Source organism: Oncorhynchus kisutch, linkage group LG29, assembly GCF_002021735.2.
Source record: "Oncorhynchus kisutch isolate 150728-3 linkage group LG29, Okis_V2, whole genome shotgun sequence".
In the NCBI taxonomy this organism is placed as follows: domain Eukaryota; kingdom Metazoa; phylum Chordata; class Actinopteri; order Salmoniformes; family Salmonidae; genus Oncorhynchus; species Oncorhynchus kisutch.
In genome coordinates, this window is record NC_034202.2 from 40,347,672 (window position 1) to 40,367,682 (window position 20,011).

Here is a 20,011-nt window from a genome sequence, read left to right on the forward strand (position 1 = left end):
GGTTCTGGATGAGCAGCAGCAGTTCTCCTCCAACAGTGATGTCATCAAAGCGAGCCTGGAAGCTATCCATCAGCTTCTGGGTGAAATCAACATGGTTGTCTCCCTGCGTTTGCACCAGAAGATTGGGGAAGTGGACAAGTTCTCCCTGGAGAAAAGCCCGGGCTACTGTTCTAGTATCACACACACTATGTGTGTCCCCTTCCCTGCAGCTTAACATTCAGTTGATTATTAAGGTGTGTTGTGCTGCGAATGTTTTCTATCTTCTCCTCATTTTCCCAAAAAACTCAGAAAACCGAGTGGCCTTGTCACTCTTTAGCTTCGATTAGAAAGCTTTCATTTACTCCTGAATGACCCAAAAGCGTTTTAAAACACTGCTTTCTGCTGAGCCACCTGACACTGTTGTGTAGTAAGTAAGTCATTAAAACACTGCTTTCTGCTGAGCCACCTGACATTGTTGTGTAGTAAGTAAGTCATTAAAACACTGCTTTCTGCTGAGCCACCTGACACTGTTGTGTAGTAAGTAAGTCATTAAAACACTGCTTTCTGCTGAGCCACCTGACATTGTTGTGTAGTAAGTAAGTCATTAAAACACTGCTTTCTGCTGAGCCACCTGACATTGTTGTGTAGTAAGTAAGTCATTAAAACACTGCTTTCTGCTGAGCCACCTGACACTGTTGTGTAGTAAGTAAGTCATTAAAACACTGCTTTCTGCTGAGCCACCTGACACTGTTGTGTAGTAAGTAAGTCATTAAAACACTGCTTTCTGCTGAGCCACCTGACATTGTTGTGTAGTAAGTAAGTCATTAAAACACTGCTTTCTGCTGAGCCACCTGACACTGTTGTGTAGTAAGTAAGTCATTAAAACACTGCTTTCTGCTGAGCCACCTGACATTGTTGTGTAGTAAGTAAGTCATTAAAACACTGCTTTCTGCTGAGCCACCTGACATTGTTGTGTAGTAAGTAAGTCATTAAAACACTGCTTTCTGCTGAGCCACCTGACACTGTTGTGTAGTAAGTAAGTCATTAAAACACTGCTTTCTGCTGAGCCACCTGACACTGTTGTGTAGTAAGTAAGTCATTAAAACACTGCTTTCTGCTGAGCCACCTGACATTGTTGTGTAGTAAGTAAGTCATTAAAACACTGCTTTCTGCTGAGCCACCTGACACTGTTGTGTAGTAAGTAAGTCATTAAAACACTGCTTTCTGCTGAGCCACCTGACACTGTTGTGTAGTAAGTAAGTCATTAAAACACTGCTTTCTGCTGAGCCACCTGACATTGTTGTGTAGTAAGTAAGTCATTAAAACACTGCTTTCTGCTGAGCCACCTGACACTGTTGTGTAGTAAGTAAGTCATTAAAACACTGCTTTCTGCTGAGCCACCTGACACTGTTGTGTAGTAAGTAAGTCATTAAAACACTGCTTTCTGCTGAGCCACCTGACATTGTTGTGTAGTAAGTAAGTCATTAAAACACTGCTTTCTGCTGAGCCACCTGACATTGTTGTGTAGTAAGTAAGTCATTAAAACACTGCTTTCTGCTGAGCCACCTGACACTGTTGTGTAGTAAGTAAGTCATTAAAACACTGCTTTCTGCTGAGCCACCTGACATTGTTGTGTAGTAAGTAAGTCATTAAAACACTGCTTTATGCTGAGCCACCTGACATTGTTGTGTAGTAAGTAAGTCATTAAAACACTGCTTTCTGCTGAGCCACCTGACACTGTTGTGTAGTAAGTAAGTCATTAAAACACTGCTTTCTGCTGAGCCACCTGACATTGTTGTGTAGTAAGTAAGTCATTAAAACACTGCTTTCTGCTGAGCCACCTGACACTGTTGTGTAGTAAGTAAGTCATTAAAACACTGCTTTCTGCTGAGCCACCTGACATTGTTGTGTAGTAAGTAAGTCATTAAAACACTGCTTTCTGCTGAGCCACCTGACATTGTTGTGTAGTAAGTAAGTCATTAAAACACTGCTTTCTGCTGAGCCACCTGACACTGTTGTGTAGTAAGTAAGTCATTAAAACACTGCTTTCTGCTGAGCCACCTGACACTGTTGTGTAGTAAGTAAGTCATTAAAACACTGCTTTCTGCTGAGCCACCTGACATTGTTGTGTAGTAAGTAAGTCATTAAAACACTGCTTTCTGCTGAGCCACCTGACACTGTTGTGTAGTAAGTAAGTCATTAAAACACTGCTTTCTGCTGAGCCACCTGACACTGTTGTGTAGTAAGTAAGTCATTAAAACACTGCTTTCTGCTGAGCCACCTGACATTGTTGTGTAGTAAGTAAGTCATTAAGACACTGCTTTCTGCTGAGCCACCTGACATTGTTGTGTAGTAAGTAAGTCATTAAAACACTGCTTTCTGCTGAGCCACCTGACACTGTTGTGTAGTAAGTAAGTCATTAAAACACTGCTTTCTGCTGAGCCACCTGACATTGTTGTGTAGTAAGTAAGTCATTAAAACACTGCTTTCTGCTGAGCCACCTGACATTGTTGTGTAGTAAGTAAGTCATTAAAACACTGCTTTCTGCTGAGCCACCTGACACTGTTGTGTAGTAAGTAAGTCATTAAAACACTGCTTTCTGCTGAGCCACCTGACACTGTTGTGTAGTAAGTAAGTCATTAAAACACTGCTTTCTGCTGAGCCACCTGACATTGTTGTGTAGTAAGTAAGTCATTAAAACACTGCTTTCTGCTGAGCCACCTGACACTGTTGTGTAGTAAGTAAGTCATTAAAACACTGCTTTCTGCTGAGCCACCTGACACTGTTGTGTAGTAAGTAAGTCATTAAAACACTGCTTTCTGCTGAGCCACCTGACATTGTTGTGTAGTAAGTAAGTCATTAAGACACTGCTTTCTGCTGAGCCACCTGACATTGTTGTGTAGTAAGTAAGTCATTAAAACACTGCTTTCTGCTGAGCCACCTGACACTGTTGTGTAGTAAGTAAGTCATTAAAACACTGCTTTCTGCTGAGCCACCTGACATTGTTGTGTAGTAAGTAAGTCATTAAAACACTGCTTTCTGCTGAGCCACCTGACATTGTTGTGTAGTAAGTAAGTCATTAAAACACTGCTTTCTGCTGAGCCACCTGACACTGTTGTGTAGTAAGTAAGTCATTAAAACACTGCTTTCTGCTGAGCCACCTGACACTGTTGTGTAGTAAGTAAGTCATTAAAACACTGCTTTCTGCTGAGCCACCTGACATTGTTGTGTAGTAAGTAAGTCATTAAAACACTGCTTTCTGCTGAGCCACCTGACACTGTTGTGTAGTAAGTAAGTCATTAAAACACTGCTTTCTGCTGAGCCACCTGACACTGTTGTGTAGTAAGTAAGTCATTAAAACACTGCTTTCTGCTGAGCCACCTGACATTGTTGTGTAGTAAGTAAGTCATTAAAACACTGCTTTCTGCTGAGCCACCTGACACTGTTGTGTAGTAAGTAAGTCATTAAAACACTGCTTTCTGCTGAGCCACCTGACACTGTTGTGTAGTAAGTAAGTCATTAAAACACTGCTTTCTGCTGAGCCACCTGACACTGTTGTGTAGTAAGTAAGTCATTAAAACACTGCTTTCTGCTGAGCCACCTGACACTGTTGTGTAGTAAGTAAGTCATTAAAACACTGCTTTCTGCTGAGCCACCTGACACTGTTGTGTAGTAAGTAAGTCATTAAAACACTGCTTTCTGCTGAGCCACCTGACATTGTTGTGTAGTAAGTAAGTCATTAAAACACTGCTTTCTGCTGAGCCACCTGACATTGTTGTGTAGTAAGTAAGTCATTAAAACACTGATTTCTGCTGAGCCACCTGACATTGTTTTATAGTAAGTAAGTCATCAAAACATGACATTGTCACAATACTTAATGCTCTCAAAAAGTGGATTAGTTTCATCAATCGTAGTCATGACCCTCAAAATACTATTGATGGATGATGCGTTGGTGTGATGTCAGGGTGGTCCGCTTTCAAATATGCAACCAGTACCCTCCCCTCCTCCCTTCTATCATGGCTGGAGCTTCATCTGCGGTGATGGAGACCCCCCTGACGTCCTTTTTGATGACCTCATCCTCTCCCTGTGCTTCCTGATGTGTTACGGCCCAAACAGCTCCTCGCAGAGTTCCTTCGTTGTTTCCTTTATTTAAAAAAATTAAAAACGGTCCAACACCAGAAGCTGGGCATCATTATTTATCAGTGTTATCTGTTGATTTATCCACAACTAATGACGTGCATGGTGCACGTGCTTCTACACCTGCATTGCTTGCTGTTTGGGGTTTTAGGCTGGGTTTCTGTACAGCACTTTGAGATATCAGCTGATGTACGAAGGGCTATATAAATAAATTTGATTTGATTTGCAATCTGAATGGCCCTCATCAAGTTGTGAAGTTAAATCTTCAGCTACTATTTCAGTTCTCCTCATTGCTGTGGAATGTGATGAGTCTGTTTGATTTTCCATTAGCTTATTTTTTTGTGTACCTTGTAGTCAGCAACGTCAACACATCTTTTACCATCTCAGCATCCGGAAAATAAAATATGTGGGGGTGTTTTCCCAATACCCAAGATATCCTCAGTGAACACCATGACCACCATGATCACCATGATCACCATGACCACCATGATCACCATGACCACCATGACCACCATGACCACCACGACCACCATGACCACCATGACCACCATTGCACGTTGTTGGGCTGTCTGTGAATTGACAAGGACTTTGGTGAACCTCTCATATATTGGGATTTGAGTTGATTCGTCTTGTTTGTTCTCACCTCCGTGTTCAGAGGATACGTCTGATCCAATTTATTATACCTGGTGTCATAATGAGGCTTAAAACTTTTCAGGAAGACATATCAGGCACATTGGTTTTGTGCTCGAAGTGGGGACAAGGAATACATGTCAGGGTGGTAGCCATTTAGGCAGGTTACCTTAGCGTTCTTGGGCACAGGGACTATGGTTGTCTGCTTGAAAAATGTACAGTTGAAGTCAGAAGTTTACATACACTTAGGTTGGAGTCATTAAAACTCATTTTTCATCCACTCCACAAATGTCTTGTTAACAAATGATAGTTTTGGCAAGTCGGTTAGGACATCTACTTTGTGCATGACACAAGTAATTTTTCCAACAATTGTTTACATACAGATTATTTCACTTATAATTCACTGTATCACAATTCCATTAGGTCAGAAGTTTACACACACTAAGTTGACTGTGCCTTTAAACAGCTTGGAAAATTCCAGAAAATCATGTCATGGCTTTAGAAGCTTCTGATAGGCTAATTGACATAATTTGAGTCAATTGGAGGTGTACCTGTGGATGTATTTCAAGGTCTACCTTCAAACTCAGTGCCTCTTTGCTTGACATCATGGGAAAATCAAAAGAAATCAGAAAAAACATGGTTCATCCTTGGGAGCAATTTTCAAACGCCTGAAGGTACCACATTCATCTGTACAAACAATAGTATGTAAGTATAAACACCATGGGACCACACAGCCGTCATACCGCTCAGGAAGGAGACGTGTTCTGTCTCCTAGAGATGAACGTACTTTGGTGCGAAAAGTGCAAATCAATCCCAAAACAACAGCAAAGGACCTTGTGAAGATGCTGGAGGAAACAGGAACAAAGTATCTATACCCACAGTAAAACGAGTCCTATATCGGCATAACCTGAAAGGCCGCTCAGCAAGGCAGAAGCCACTGCTCCAAAACTGCCATAAAAAAGCCAGACTACGGTTTGCAACTGCAAAAATGGAGTAAAAAGGGGGAGGCTTGCAAGCCGAAGAACACCATCCCAACCGTGAAGCACGGGGGTGGCAGCATCATGTTGTGGGGGTGCTTTGCTGCAGGAGGGACTGGTGCACTTCACAAAATAGATGGCATCATGAGGGAGGAAAATTATGTGGATATATTGTAGCAACATCTCAAGACATCAGTCTCAGAAGTTAAAGCTTGGTCGCAAATGGGTCTTTCAAATGGACAATGACCCCAATTATACTTCCAAAGTTGTGGCAAAATGGCTTAAGGACAACAAAGTCAAGGTATTGGAGTGGCCATCACAAAACCCTGACCTCAATTCTACAGAACATTTGTGGGCAGAACTGAAAAAGTGTGTGCGAACAAGGAGGCCTACAAACCTGACTCAGTTACACCAGCTCTGTCAGGAGGAATGGCCAAAATTCACCCAACTTAGTGTGGGAAGCTTATGGAAGGCTACCCGAAACATTTGATCCAAGTTAAACAATTTAAAGGCAATGCTACCAAATACTAATTGAGTGTATGTTAACTTCTGACCCACTGAGAATGTGATGAAAGAAATAAAAGTTTAAATAAATCTCTCTACTATTATTTTCACATTTCACATTCTTAAAATAAAGTGGTGATCATAACTGACCTAAGAGGTATTTAAAAACACTGAGTTTAAATGTATTTGGCTATGGTGTATGTAAACTTCCGTCATCAACTGTAGGTATTACAGACTCGGTCAGGGAGAGGTTGAAAATGTCAGTGAAGACACTTGCCAGTTGGTCCGTGTATTCTCTGAGTACACATCCTGGTAATCTGTCTGGCCCCGCGGTGGTCACACAGCCGTTTAAAACAGCTGGTGTTCTCATGCATGCTTCAGTGTTGCTTGCTTCGAAGGTAGCATAAAAGGCATTCTCCATTGTTTTTGATGGTAGGCCACTGTGGTAGTCCTACACAAATACCCAAAGTAGCCTAGTTGGCCACTGTTAAAACTGTAAGTTAACGTGGGTACATCCTTAATGTTCATAGTAAGCGCACATTCAATTTTGCACTCAGCAGACCTGAAATCTACTCAGTGACAAAATCAATTAGAGGGGCCATGGATCATGACACAACATCCACTTTAGACTACCATTTAGTGGCATTCTGAGGACATTCTAACGACAAATTTTTGTTTGGAGGGACGTTCTCTTGGAACCATCAAGCAACGTCCAAGTGACCAGTGAAATGAAAGTCCTGGGAACGTCCAACAAAGATCCAGATATTGTTCTGACATGGTGCTCAGTGACGTCCTGGTAACTTACAGGGAACTAAGCAAAGGTCCCCCCCAGAAAACGTTCCCTGGGCACCATCATGCAACGTCCTCTTGACCATCACAAAGCATCCTGTTGTGGTCATTGAATGTCCCAGATAACGTCCTATCAGAACAAAATAGAAGGAAGAATAGAATAGAATAGAAACCTTTTTATAACATTCCCTTATAGACATCAAAATACCTTATTATAACGTTATACTGCGACCAAACCGTGACCTGTACTGAACGTCCTATTATTTATGGTCCTGAGGTTAACGTTTAATGTTCCAAGTGTGGGATACCCTTAACGTCTCGCCGAAACCCTTAAAGGGACCTAATGGTAATGTCACTGAATGTCCTTAGGACGTCCACTGTTTGCTGGGATCCCAGTTGTAAACTGAACTGAGAGAGGAAGTGAAGCGAGAGCCATATCTCTGCCCAAAACCTGTCCACGTTAAGCAGATTCTTAATTATTAAGCAGATGAGGTGTTTTTTTCTAACGGGTGCAATGAGAGAGAGTCGAATTTAGATTAAAATGATTTGCTCTTTTGATACGTGAGGTTTGTTTTATCTAAAATTGAGTTTCATAAAGGTTGTCTTCAGAAAGTATTCAGACCCTTTGACATTTTCCACATTTTGTTACTTTACAGCCTTATTCTAAAATGGATTAATCTACACACAATACCCCATAATGACAAAGCGAAAACAGATTTTTAGTATTCAGACCCTTTTGATATGAGTCTCGAAATTGAACTCAGGTGCATCCTGTTTCCATTGATCATCCTTGAGATGTTTCTACAACTTGATCGGCGTCAATCTGTGGTAAATTCAATTGATTGGACATGGAAAGGCACACACCTATCTATATAAGGTCCAACAGTTGACAGTGCATGTCAGAACAAAAACCAAGCCATGAGGTCGAAGGACTTGTCCTTAGAGCTCCGAGACAGGATTGTGTCGAGGCACAAAACTGAGGAAGGGTACCAAAACATTTCTGCAGCATTGAAGGTCCCCAAGAACACAGTGGCCTCCATCATTCTTAAATGGAAGAAGTTTGGAACCACAAGGACTCTTCCCATAGCTGGCCAACTGGCCAAACTGAACAGTCGGGGGAGAAGGGCCTTGGTCAGGGAGTTTTACCAAGAACCCGATGGTCACTCTGACAAAGCTCTAGAGTTCCTCTGTGGAGATGGGAGAATCTTCCAGAAGGACAACCATCTCTGTAGCACTCCACCAATCAGGCCTTTATGGTAGAGTGGCCAGACAGAAGCCACTCCTCAGTAAAAGACACATGACAGCCCTCTGCTTTTTGTTTTATGCTGCTCTGTCTGTATGCTACGTCTTGCTTGTCCTATGTTGCTCTGTCTGTATGCTGTGTCTTGCTTGTCCTATGTTGCTCTGTCTGTATGCTGTGTCTTGCTTGTCCTATGTTGCTCTGTCTGTATGCTACGTCTTGCTTGTCCTATGTTGCTCTGTCTGTATGCTGTGTCTTGCTTGTCCTATGTTGCTCTGTCTGTATGCTGTGTCTTGCTTGTCCTATGTTGCTATGTCTTGCTTGTTCTATGTTGCTATTGTCTATATTGTAATTGTTTTTAATAACCTGCCCAGGGACTGCGGTTGAAAATTAGCCGGTTGGCTAAAACCGGCACTTTTACTGAAATGTTGATTAATGTGCACTGTCCCTGTAAAAATAAAAATAAACCCAAATAAACTCAAACTCAAACTCTCGGAGTTTGCCAAAAGGCACCGAAAGACTTTCAAACCATGGGAAATAAGATTATCTGGTCTGATGAAACCAAGATTGACATCTTTGGCCTGAATGCCAAGCGTCACGTCTGGAGGAAACCTGGCACCGTCCCTACGGTGAAGCATGGGGTTGGCAGCATCATGCTGTGGGGATGTTTTTCAGCAACGGGGACTGGGAGACTAATAAGGTTGAGGCAAAGCTGAACAGGGCAAATTACAGAGAGGTCCTTGATGAAAACCTGCTCCAGAGCACTCAGGACCGCAGACTGGGGTGAAGGTTCACCTTCCAACAGGACAACGACACTATGCACACATCCACAACAATGCAGGAGTTTCGGGACAAGTCCTTGAGTGGCCCAGCCAGAGCCCGGACTTGAACCCGATCAAACATCTTCGAAGAGACCTGAAAATAGCTGTGCGGCAACACTCCCCACCCAACCTGACAGAGCTTGAGAGGATCTGCAGAGAGGAATTTGGAGAAACTCCCCAAATACAGGTTTGTAGAGTCATACCCAAGAAGACAAATAATCAATGAACCTACCAGGTACCTCCCCAAAACCTTAAACACGGGCACCCTCATAGATATCATCCTAACCAACTTCCCCTCTAAATACACCTCTGCTGTCTTCAACCAAGATCTCAGCGATCACTGCCTCATTGCCTGCATCCGTAATGGGTCAGCGGTCAAACGACCTCCACTCATCACTGTAAAACGCTCCCTGAAACACTTCTGCGAGCAGGCCTTTCTAATCGACCTGGCCGGGGTATCCTGGAAGGATATTGATCTCATCCCGTCAGTAGAGGATGCCTGGATATTTTTTTTAAATGCCTTCCTAACCATCTTAAATAAACATGCCCCATTTAAGAAATTTAGAACCAGGAACAGATATAGCCCTTGGTTCTCCCCAGACCTGACTGCCCTTAACCAACACAAAAACATCCTGTGGCGTTCTGCATTAGCATCGAACAGCCCCCGTGATATGCAGCTGTTCAGGGAAGCTAGAAATCATTATACACAGGCAGTTAGAAAAGCCAAGGCTAGCTTTTTCAAGCAGAAATTTGCTTCCTGCAACACTAACTCAAAAAAGTTCTGGGACACTGTAAAGTCCATGGAGAATAAGAACACCTCCTCCCAGCTGCCCACTGCACTGAAGATAGGAAACACTGTCACCACTGATAAATCCACCATAATTGAGAATTTCAATAAGCATTTTTCTACGGCTGGCCATGCTTTCCACCTGGCTACTCCTACCCCGGACAACAGCACTGCACCCCCAACAGCAACTCGCCCAAGCCTTCCCCATTTCTCCTTCTCCCAAATCCATTCAGCTGATGTTCTGAAAGAGCTGCAAAATCTGGACCCCTACAAATCAGCCGGGCTAGACAATCTGGACCCTTTCTTTCTAAAATTAGCTGCCGAAATTGTTGCCACCCCTATTACTAGCCTGTTCAACCTCTCTTTCGTGTCGTCTGAGATTCCCAAAGATTGGAAAGCAGCTGCGGTCATCCCCCTCTTCAAAGGGGGGGACACTCTTGACCCAAACTGCTACAGACCTATATCTATCCTACCGTGCCTTTCTAAGGTCTTCGAAAGCCAAGTCAACAAACAGATTACCGACCATTTCGAATCTCACCATACCTTCTCTGCTATGCAATCTGGTTTCAGAGCTGGTCATGGGTGCACCTCAGCCACGCTCAAGGTCCTAAACGATATCTTAACCGCCATCGATAAGAAACATTACTGTGCAGCCGTATTCATTGATCTGGCCAAGGCTTTCGACTCTGTCAATCACCATATCCTCATCGGCAGACTCGACAGCCTTGGTTTCTCAAATGATTGCCTCGCCTGGTTCACCGACTACTTCTCTGATAGAATTCAGTGTGTCAAATCGGAGGGTCTGCTGTCCGGACCTCTGGCAGTCTCTATGGGGGTGCCACAGGGTTCAATTCTTGGACCGACTCTCTTCTCTGTATACATCAATGAGGTCGCTCTTGCTGCTGGTGAGTCCCTGATCCACCTCTACGCAGACGACACCATTCTGTATACTTCCGGCCCTTCTTTGGACACTGTGTTAACAACCCTCCAGGCAAGCTTCAATGCCATACAACTCTCCTTCCGTGGCCTCCAATTGCTCTTAAATACAAGTAAAACTAAATGCATGCTCTTCAACCGATCGCTACCTGCACCTACCCGCCTGTCCAACATCACTACTCTGGACGGCTCTGACTTAGAATACGTGGACAACTACAAATACTTAGGTGTCTGGTTAGATTGTAAACTCTCCTTCCAGACCCATATCAAACATCTCCAATCCAAAGTTAAATCTAGAATTGGCTTCCTATTTCGCAACAAAGCATCCTTCACTCATGCTGCCAAACATACCCTTGTAAAACTGACCATCCTACCAATCCTCGACTTTGGCGATGTCATTTACAAAATAGCCTCCAATACCCTACTCAACAAATTGGATGCAGTCTATCACAGTGCAATCCGTTTTATCACCAAAGCCCCATATACTACCCACCATTGCGACCTGTACGCTCTTGTTGGCTGGCCCTCGCTTCATACTCGTCGCCAAACCCACTGGCTCCATGTCATCTACAAGACCCTGCTAGGTAAAGTCCCCCCTTATCTCAGCTCGCTGGTCACCATAGCATCTCCCACCTGTAGCACTAGCTCCAGCAGGTATATCTCTCTAGTCACCCCCAAAACCAATTCTTTCTTTGGCCGCCTCTCCTTCCAGTTCTCTGCTGCCAATGACTGGAACGAACTACAAAAATCTCTGAAACTGGAAACACTTATCTCCCTCACTAGCTTTAAGCACCAACTGTCAGAGCAGCTCACAGATTACTGCACCTGTACATAGCCCACCTATAATTTAGCCCAAACAACTACCTCTTTCCCAACTGTTTAATTTAATTAATTTAATTAATTTAATTTTTATTTATTTATTTATTTTGCTCCTTTGCACCCCATTATTTTTTATTTCTACTTTGCACATTCTTCCATTGCAAAACTACCATTCCAGTATTTTACTTGCTATATTGTATTTACTTTGCCATCATGGCCTTTTTTTGCCTTTACCTCCCTTCTCACCTCATTTGCTCACATTGTATATAGACTTGTTTATACTGCATTATTGACTGTATGTTTGTTTTTACTCCATGTGTAACTCTGTGTCGTTTTATCTGTCGAACTGCTTTGCTTTATCTTGGCCAGGTCGCAATTGTAAATGAGAACTTGTTCTCAACTTGCCTACCTGGTTAAATAAAGGTAAAATAAAAAATAAAATAAAAAAGACTGGATGCTGTAATCGCTGCCAAAGGTGCTTCAAAAAATGTACTGCGTAAAGGGTCTGAATACTTATGGAAATGTGATATTTAATATTTTTATTTTTATAAATTAGCACAAAAAAAATGTTTAACAGTTTTTGCTTTGTCATTATGGGGTATTGTGATGTCATTATGGGGTATTGTGATGTCATTATGGGGTATTGTGATGTCATTATGGGGTATTGTGATGTCATTATGGGGTATTGTGTGTAGATTGATGAGGACTGTAACATATCAAAACGTGGAGAAAGTCAAGGGTCTGATTACTTCCCAAAGGAACTGTATAAATCTGGGTATAAGCATGGGTGCATTTTGCATATATTATTGTCAATTTAGGAACATGCAAGCTGACAGTTGATTTGTGTTCTTTGTGATTCACACATTTTTTTTCTGTCCCTCACTTCCTCTCTCCTACATCTCCCCCTTCATTCCTCATCTCTCTCTCCCTACCTCCCTCCATTCCCCTCTCCCTCCACCTCCCCCTCCCCCAACCCCTCCAGGCCTGTAACCCTAAGTACCCTGACTACGACAAAACAGGCTCTATCTGTGTCAGCGAGCACATCGACAACACGCTGACACGCTACCGCTGGCTCGTCAGTGCCCCTGCTGGCCAAGATGGGGTCACTGCACCCATGAGAGAGGTGGACTTTGACACCTTCTTCACCTCCTCCAAGATGATCACCCTGGACTCTGTCTACTTCCAGGTGGGGAACCAACAAATTAATGTCCTTCAGCTAATCTTATCACTGAACTATACTGACTGAGGCAAGATTCAATCTCAGTTGTTTTGTTGTTGTTTTTTTTTGTTTTATCTCAGGTGGGTTATAGTATAGAGCAGTGCATTAGACAGCCGACAATGTGCCATTTAAAGGGAGGCTGAATTGACTGATTTCACCTCGGTTTTCCTCCTGATTAAGAAATGTGACTGGAGAGACGAGATTTGTGATTTGGAGGCGTGCTTTGATGTGGGTGTCTCTTGTGTGTGTTTTCGCACGTAGGAAACGTTTGTACACACTGGCAAAAAAAGATACACAGTTACAGTCACTCACCCATCTAGGAATCTTGAAAACAGTCAAACCAACTCTGCTAGGGTGAGTGAAATTGTGAGGTATTCTCTAGACAACTATCGTCAATTAGCTTCCGCCTGTGTGCGACCATGGCAAAGTTAGTTCGCTGCTGGATATATATGGGGCTAGTTAGGGACCGTCAATAAATTGCACAATGTACATGGACAAAAAAAATTGTATTAAAGTTTTTCAATATTTGTAAATTGTATATTTTACAATGTATAATTGGTTTAAGGCTTTTAAGTCATTGAAATTCTGAACTATTGAAACGTTAAAAAAATATTGTCCCATATGCATTGTGTTATTCATTGACAGTCCCTAAGTAGCCCTATAGAGATATCCAACATCAAACTAAATATACCACGGTCAGTGTGCATTCCGAGAGAGAATTAAGAACAAACAAACACCCAGGTGTTAGTGGGCATTAGCCATTATCCTAAAACGAAACCATTAGCCTATCTAAAACCCATATACAAAGGGAAATCAGAGACGTCATCGATTCCATAAATCTCCAACATTCTTGTTTTGTAAAATACCGACGTTAATGTTCTCTCCGTCTATTTTTACACTATTAGGGAGTTAGGTAGCCTAGCGGTTAGAGCGGCGACGCAGCAGCAGGAGGGTTGCCAGTTCGAATCCTGGGTCCGAAGGGGGGCGGGGGGGGAAATATGGTGGGAAGTGAGCTTGACTGGCAATGCTAGTGCTGGGTGATAACATCCCAAAATCCACACCATGATCAATTCACTGAATTCTGATCATAACAAAACATTTACTTTGAAGTTTATGACATTAATGTGCACCATTAAAAAAAAATACCTACAACTACTCACAATCAAATTTCAATCAAATGTATTTATAAAGCCCTTCTTACATCAGCTGATGCCACAAAGTGCTGTAAAGAAACGCAGCCTAAAACCCCCAAAACAGCAAGCAATGCACCTCTCCAAAACCTGAATGTGTGTGTGTGTCTCGTTCGGAGGGGTTGGGTTAAAAACTGAAGTTAAATTTAGGTTGGGACCTTGTGTCCAATTGACCTGTAAAGTGAACCTAATGCTAATCTACCGATGCCACGTAGGCCATTTACATTTTTAAATAAGGTTCCTCTATAAAGGTTCTCCTGACGTTTGTGGATATCGTATTCATGGTAACACTGTGGATGACTGCTCTAGCGCTAATTACATTTAAATGGTGTCGGCTGTCTAGTGTGCTGCTCTAGCGCTAATTACATTTAAATGGTGTCGGCTGTCTAGTGTGCTGCTCTAGCGCTAATTACTGTCTAGTGTGCTGCTTTAATGTGACTTGGGTTGAATCCCAGCTGTCTAGTGTGCTTCTCTTTAATGTGACTTGGGTTGAATCCCAGCTGTCTAGTGTGCTTCTCTTTAATGTGACTTGGGTTGAATCCCAGCTGTCTAGTGTGCTTCTCTTTAATGTGACTTGGGTTGAATCCCAGCTGTCTAGTGTGCTTCTCTTTAATGTGACTTGGGTTGAATCCCAGCTGTCTAGTGTGCTGCTCTTTAATGTGACTTGGGTTGAATCCCAGCTGTCTAGTGTGCTGCTCTTTAATGTGACTTGGGTTGAATCTCAGCTGTCTAGTGTGCTGCTCTTTAATGTGACTTGGGTTGAATCCCAGCCTATGTGCCTTTTCAAACGTACGGATGTGTACCTGAACCTGAAGGAAAAATGGAAATGCTTGAGTTGACTATAATGATGTGATTAGGGTTGAGCAGTATCCACATTTTCATATCGTCATACAATCCTGTTCTCATCCCGGGATTTACGGTATTACCGGTTTTGAACACACAAAAAAAAATACCCTTTGGGCGTCTATTACCAGGATGCCAATTAAATTAGCACAAGTAATAGCACATTTCCATGGAGGCTGCTAGTTAAATATTCTAACGAGTGCAAACCAATTTGAATTGTTTTGCAAAGACAGGCAATCCAGCTCATAAATGTATACATATATATAGGTAGAAGCTACCGAAGGTCATTTTTGGTGAGTTTGGACATTTGCAAACGAATGTGAACGGGAGACATTGTGCAAATGGACAGCACTGGCTCTGTGTACACGCTGTGTCTGTGTGGAGTCTGGAGTCTGGAGGAAGAACAGCAGTGGCTCTGGAGCAGCATGTGTACACGCTGTGTCTGTGTGGAGTCTGGAGGAAGAACAGCACTGGCTCTGCAGCAGGGTGTGTACACGCTGTGTCTGTGTTGAGTCTGGAGTCGCTAGGGCAACGGGTCTGCCTGCTCTGCTAATGAGAAGAGGGGGGAGGAGCAGACGGGCCGAGAACAGAGAGGAGAAAAAAACACAAGGATATCAAGATGGCAGTAGCAGCTGCGCAAATAACTGATCCAAAGGGCTTTGCCTTTTCAAACACGGCAGAAAGCTAACACAATATCCCCCGTCACCTTAATTCAGCCACTTATTTAGATAAATATCAAGTCACATTTAGGAGTCACGTTAACAAAAGAAAGAAAATATAGAATATATTGCTGCGTTTTGTAAACGCAGATCAAAAAATGCGTGGTAATTTCTGCTCAGAGTCAGACTCGTGTTGTGCTTCAGTTGCACCTCTGCACTTGCATGAAAGTTCCGGAACAGGCATTACGTCAGTGGACAGCGCTCTGACTGATGTCTAGCTACTTTTCTTATGTACTTTTCTCAGTGCAGCCAGGCTACTTTTCCCCCTGGTAAAATGCCAGATTATTTTGTGAAAAACATTAGGAAATGTAGCTGGCAATATTCTTTCTATGATAAACAGAAATATGACGGCCGCGGATAGTTTTTGCTTTTTTCATTGTAAGCTCATTACTTGTGTGGCTGCCAGCCAAATAACATGGCACTTTCTGTTGTCGTCTGATGGAAATGAAGCTATTATCTGCTGAACGTCTGGCACTAATGTATTTTCCATAAAGGAAAACTGCAGTTGCACGTCCCTGATTACTCTATTGAAGCAAACCAAAAAAATTAACTGGCCTGTCAATACACAGCTGAACTCACCCGTTCCCGTTTTCTCCAGTTGGGGGCTAATTACTAACAAACACGTGACTGGCTCAACTGTTCTGGGGAACTACGGTCAGCTTCATAATGTCACCGGTGAAATGAAGAATGCAATCTGCTTCATCTCCTAAAGTATTGCACAAGTTGATTTCATTCAAAAGTAGCTGCAAATATTTAAATGTGTAGAAAAATAAATATTTAATGGTATTGAAAAACCATCCCGTGGTATACGTTATATACACTATATATACACTATATATACACTATATTATACACTATATATACACTATATTATACACTATACCGTGGCCTATTTCCAAATACCCCAGTATACGTTATATACATTATATATACACTATATATACACTATATTATACACTATATATACACTATATTATACACTATATATACACTATATATACACTATACCGTGGCCTATTTCCAAATACCCCAGTATACGTTATATACACTATATATACACTATATTATACACTATACCGTGGCCTATTTCCAAATACCCCAGTATACGTTATATACACTATATATACACTATATATACACTATATTATACACTATATATACACTATATTATACACTATATATACACTATATTATACACTATACCGTGGCCTATTTCCAAATACCCCAGTATACGTTATATACACTATATATACACTATATTATACACTATACCGTGGCCTATTTCCAAATACCCCAGTATACGTTAAATACACTATATATACACTATATTATACACTATATATACACTATATTATACACTATATATACACTATATATACACTATATTATACACTATACCGTCGCCTATTTCCAAATACCCCAGTATACGTTATATACACTATATATACACTATATTATACACTATACCGTGGCCTATTTCCAAATACCCCAGTATACGTTATATACACTATATATACACTATATTATACACTATACTGTGGCCTATTTCCAAATACCCCAGTATACGTTATATACACTATATTATACACTATACCGTGGCCTATTTCCAAATACCCCAGTATACGTTATATACACTATATATACACTATATTATACACTATACCGTGGCCTATTTCCAAATACCCCAGTATACGTTATATACACTATATATACACTATATTATACACTATACCGTGGCCTATTTCCAAATACCCCAGTATACGTTATATACACTATATATACACTATATTATACACTATACCGTGGCCTATTTCCAAATACCCCAGTATACGTTATATACACTATATATACACTATATTATACACTATACCGTGGCCTATTTCCAAATACCCCAGTATACGTTATATACACTATATATACACTATATTATACACTATACCGTGGCCTATTTCCAAATACCCCAGTATACGTTATATACACTATATATACACTATATTATACACTATACCGTGGCCTATTTCCAAATACCCCAGTATACGTTATATACACTATATATACACTATATTATACACTATACCGTGGCCTATTTCCAAATACCCCAGTATACGTTATATACACTATATATACACTATATTATACACTATACCGTGGCCTATTTCCAAATACCCCAGTATACGTTATATACACTATATATACACTATATTATACACTATACTGTGGCCTATTTCCAAATACCCCAGTATACGTTATATACACTATATTATACACTATTCCGTGGCCTATTTCCAAATACCCCAGTATACGTTATATACACTATATATACACTATATTATACACTATACCGTGGCCCATTTCCAAATACCCCAGTATACATTATATACACTATATGTACATTATATTATACACTATACCGTGGCCTATTTCCAAATACCCCAGTATACGTTATATACACTATATATACACTATATTATACACTATACCGTGGCCTATTTCCAAATACCCCAGTATACGTTATATACACTATATATACACTATACCGTGGCCTATTTCCAAATACCCCAGTATACGTTATATACACTATATATACACTATATTATACACTATACCGTGGCCTATTTCCAAATACCCCAGTATACGTTATATACACTATATATACACTATATTATACACTATACCGTGGCCTATTTCCAAATACCCCAGTATACGTTACAGTGCCTTGCGAAAGTATTCGCCCCCCTTGAACTTTGCGACCTTTTGCCACATTTCAGGATTCAAACATAAAGATATAAAACTGTATTTTTTTGTGAAGAATCAACAACAAGTGGGACACAATCATGAAGTGGAACGACATTTATTGGATATTTCAAACTTTTTTAACAATCAAAAACTGAAAAATTGGGCGTGCAAAATTATTCAGCCCCTTTACTTTCAGTGCAGCAAACTCTCTCCAGAAGTTCAGTGAGGATCTCTGAATGATCCAGTGTTGACCTAAATGACTAATGATGATAAATACAATCCACCTGTGTGTAATCAAGTCTCCGTATAAATGCACCTGCACTGTGATAGTCTCAGAGGTCCGTTAAAAGCGCAGAGAGCATCATGAAGAACAAGGAACACACCAGGCAGGTCCGAGATACTGTTGTGAAGAAGTTTAAAGTCGGATTTGGATACAAAAGATTTCCCAAGCTTTAAACATCCCAAGGAGCACTGTGCAAGCGATAATATTGAAATGGAAGGAGTATCAGACCACTGCAAATCTACCAAGACCTGGCCGTCCCTCTAAACTTTCAGCTCATACAAGGAGAAGACTGATCAGAGATGCAGCCAAGAGGCCCATGATCACTCTGGATGAACTGCAGAGATCTACAGCTGAGGTGGGAGACTCTGTCCATAGGACAACAATCAGTCGTATATTGCACAAATCTGGCCTTTATGGAAGAGTGGCAAGAAGAAAGCCATTTCTTAAAGATACCCATAAAAAGTGTTGTTTAAAGTTTGCCACAAGCCACCTGGGAGACACACCAAACATGTGGAAGAAGGTGCTCTGGTCAGATGAAACCAAAATTGAACTTTTTGGCAACAATGCAAAACGTTATGTTTGGCGTAAAAGCAACACAGCTGAACACACCATCCCCACTGTCAAACATGGTGGTGGCAGCATCATGGTTTGGGCCTGCTTTTCTTCAGCAGGGACAGGGAAGATGGTTAAAATTGATGGGAAGATGGATGGAGCCAAATACAGGACCATTCTGGAAGAAAACCTGATGGAGTCTGCAAAAGACCTGAGACTGGGACGGAGATTTGTCTTTTAACAAGACAATGATCCAAAACATAAAGCAAAATCTACAATGGAATGGTTCAAAAATAAACATATCCAGGTGTTAGAATGGCCAAGTCAAAGTCCAGACCTGAATCCAATCGAGAATCTGTGGAAAGAACTGAAAACTGCTGTTCACAAATGCTCTCCATCCAACCTCACTGAGCTCGAGCTGTTTTGCAAGGAGGAATGGGAAAAAATGTCAGTCTCTCGATGTGCAAAACTGACAGAGACATACCCCAAGCGACTTACAGCTGTAATCGCAGCAAAAGGTGGCGCTACAAAGTATTAACTTAAGGGGGCTGAATAATTTTGCCCAATTTTTCAGTTTTTGATTTTTTTTAAAAGTTTGAAATATCCAATAAATGTCGTTCTACTTCATGATTGTGTCCCACTTGTTGTTGATTCTTCACAAAAAAATACAGTTTTATATCTTTATGTTTGAAGCCTGAAATGTGGCAAAAGGTCGCAAAGTTCAAGGGGGCCGAATACTTTCGCAAGGCACTGTACGTTATATACGGTATACCGCCCAAACCTAGATGTGATGGAGTTGACTGTACTGATGTGACGGAGTTGACTGTACTGATGTGATTGAGTTGACTGT

General features: G+C 41.4%; 1 protein-coding gene across 1 annotated transcript in view; it reads left to right on the forward strand.

The window, feature by feature from the left end:
- Positions 1–20,011, forward strand: part of LOC109873931 (FRAS1-related extracellular matrix protein 2) — a 271,004-nt gene that overhangs the window by 180,978 nt on the left and 70,015 nt on the right. Inside the window, 1 exon segment of the mRNA XM_031809088.1 lies at positions 12,602–12,805. Coding sequence (XP_031664948.1) covers positions 12,602–12,805 — 204 coding nt within the window.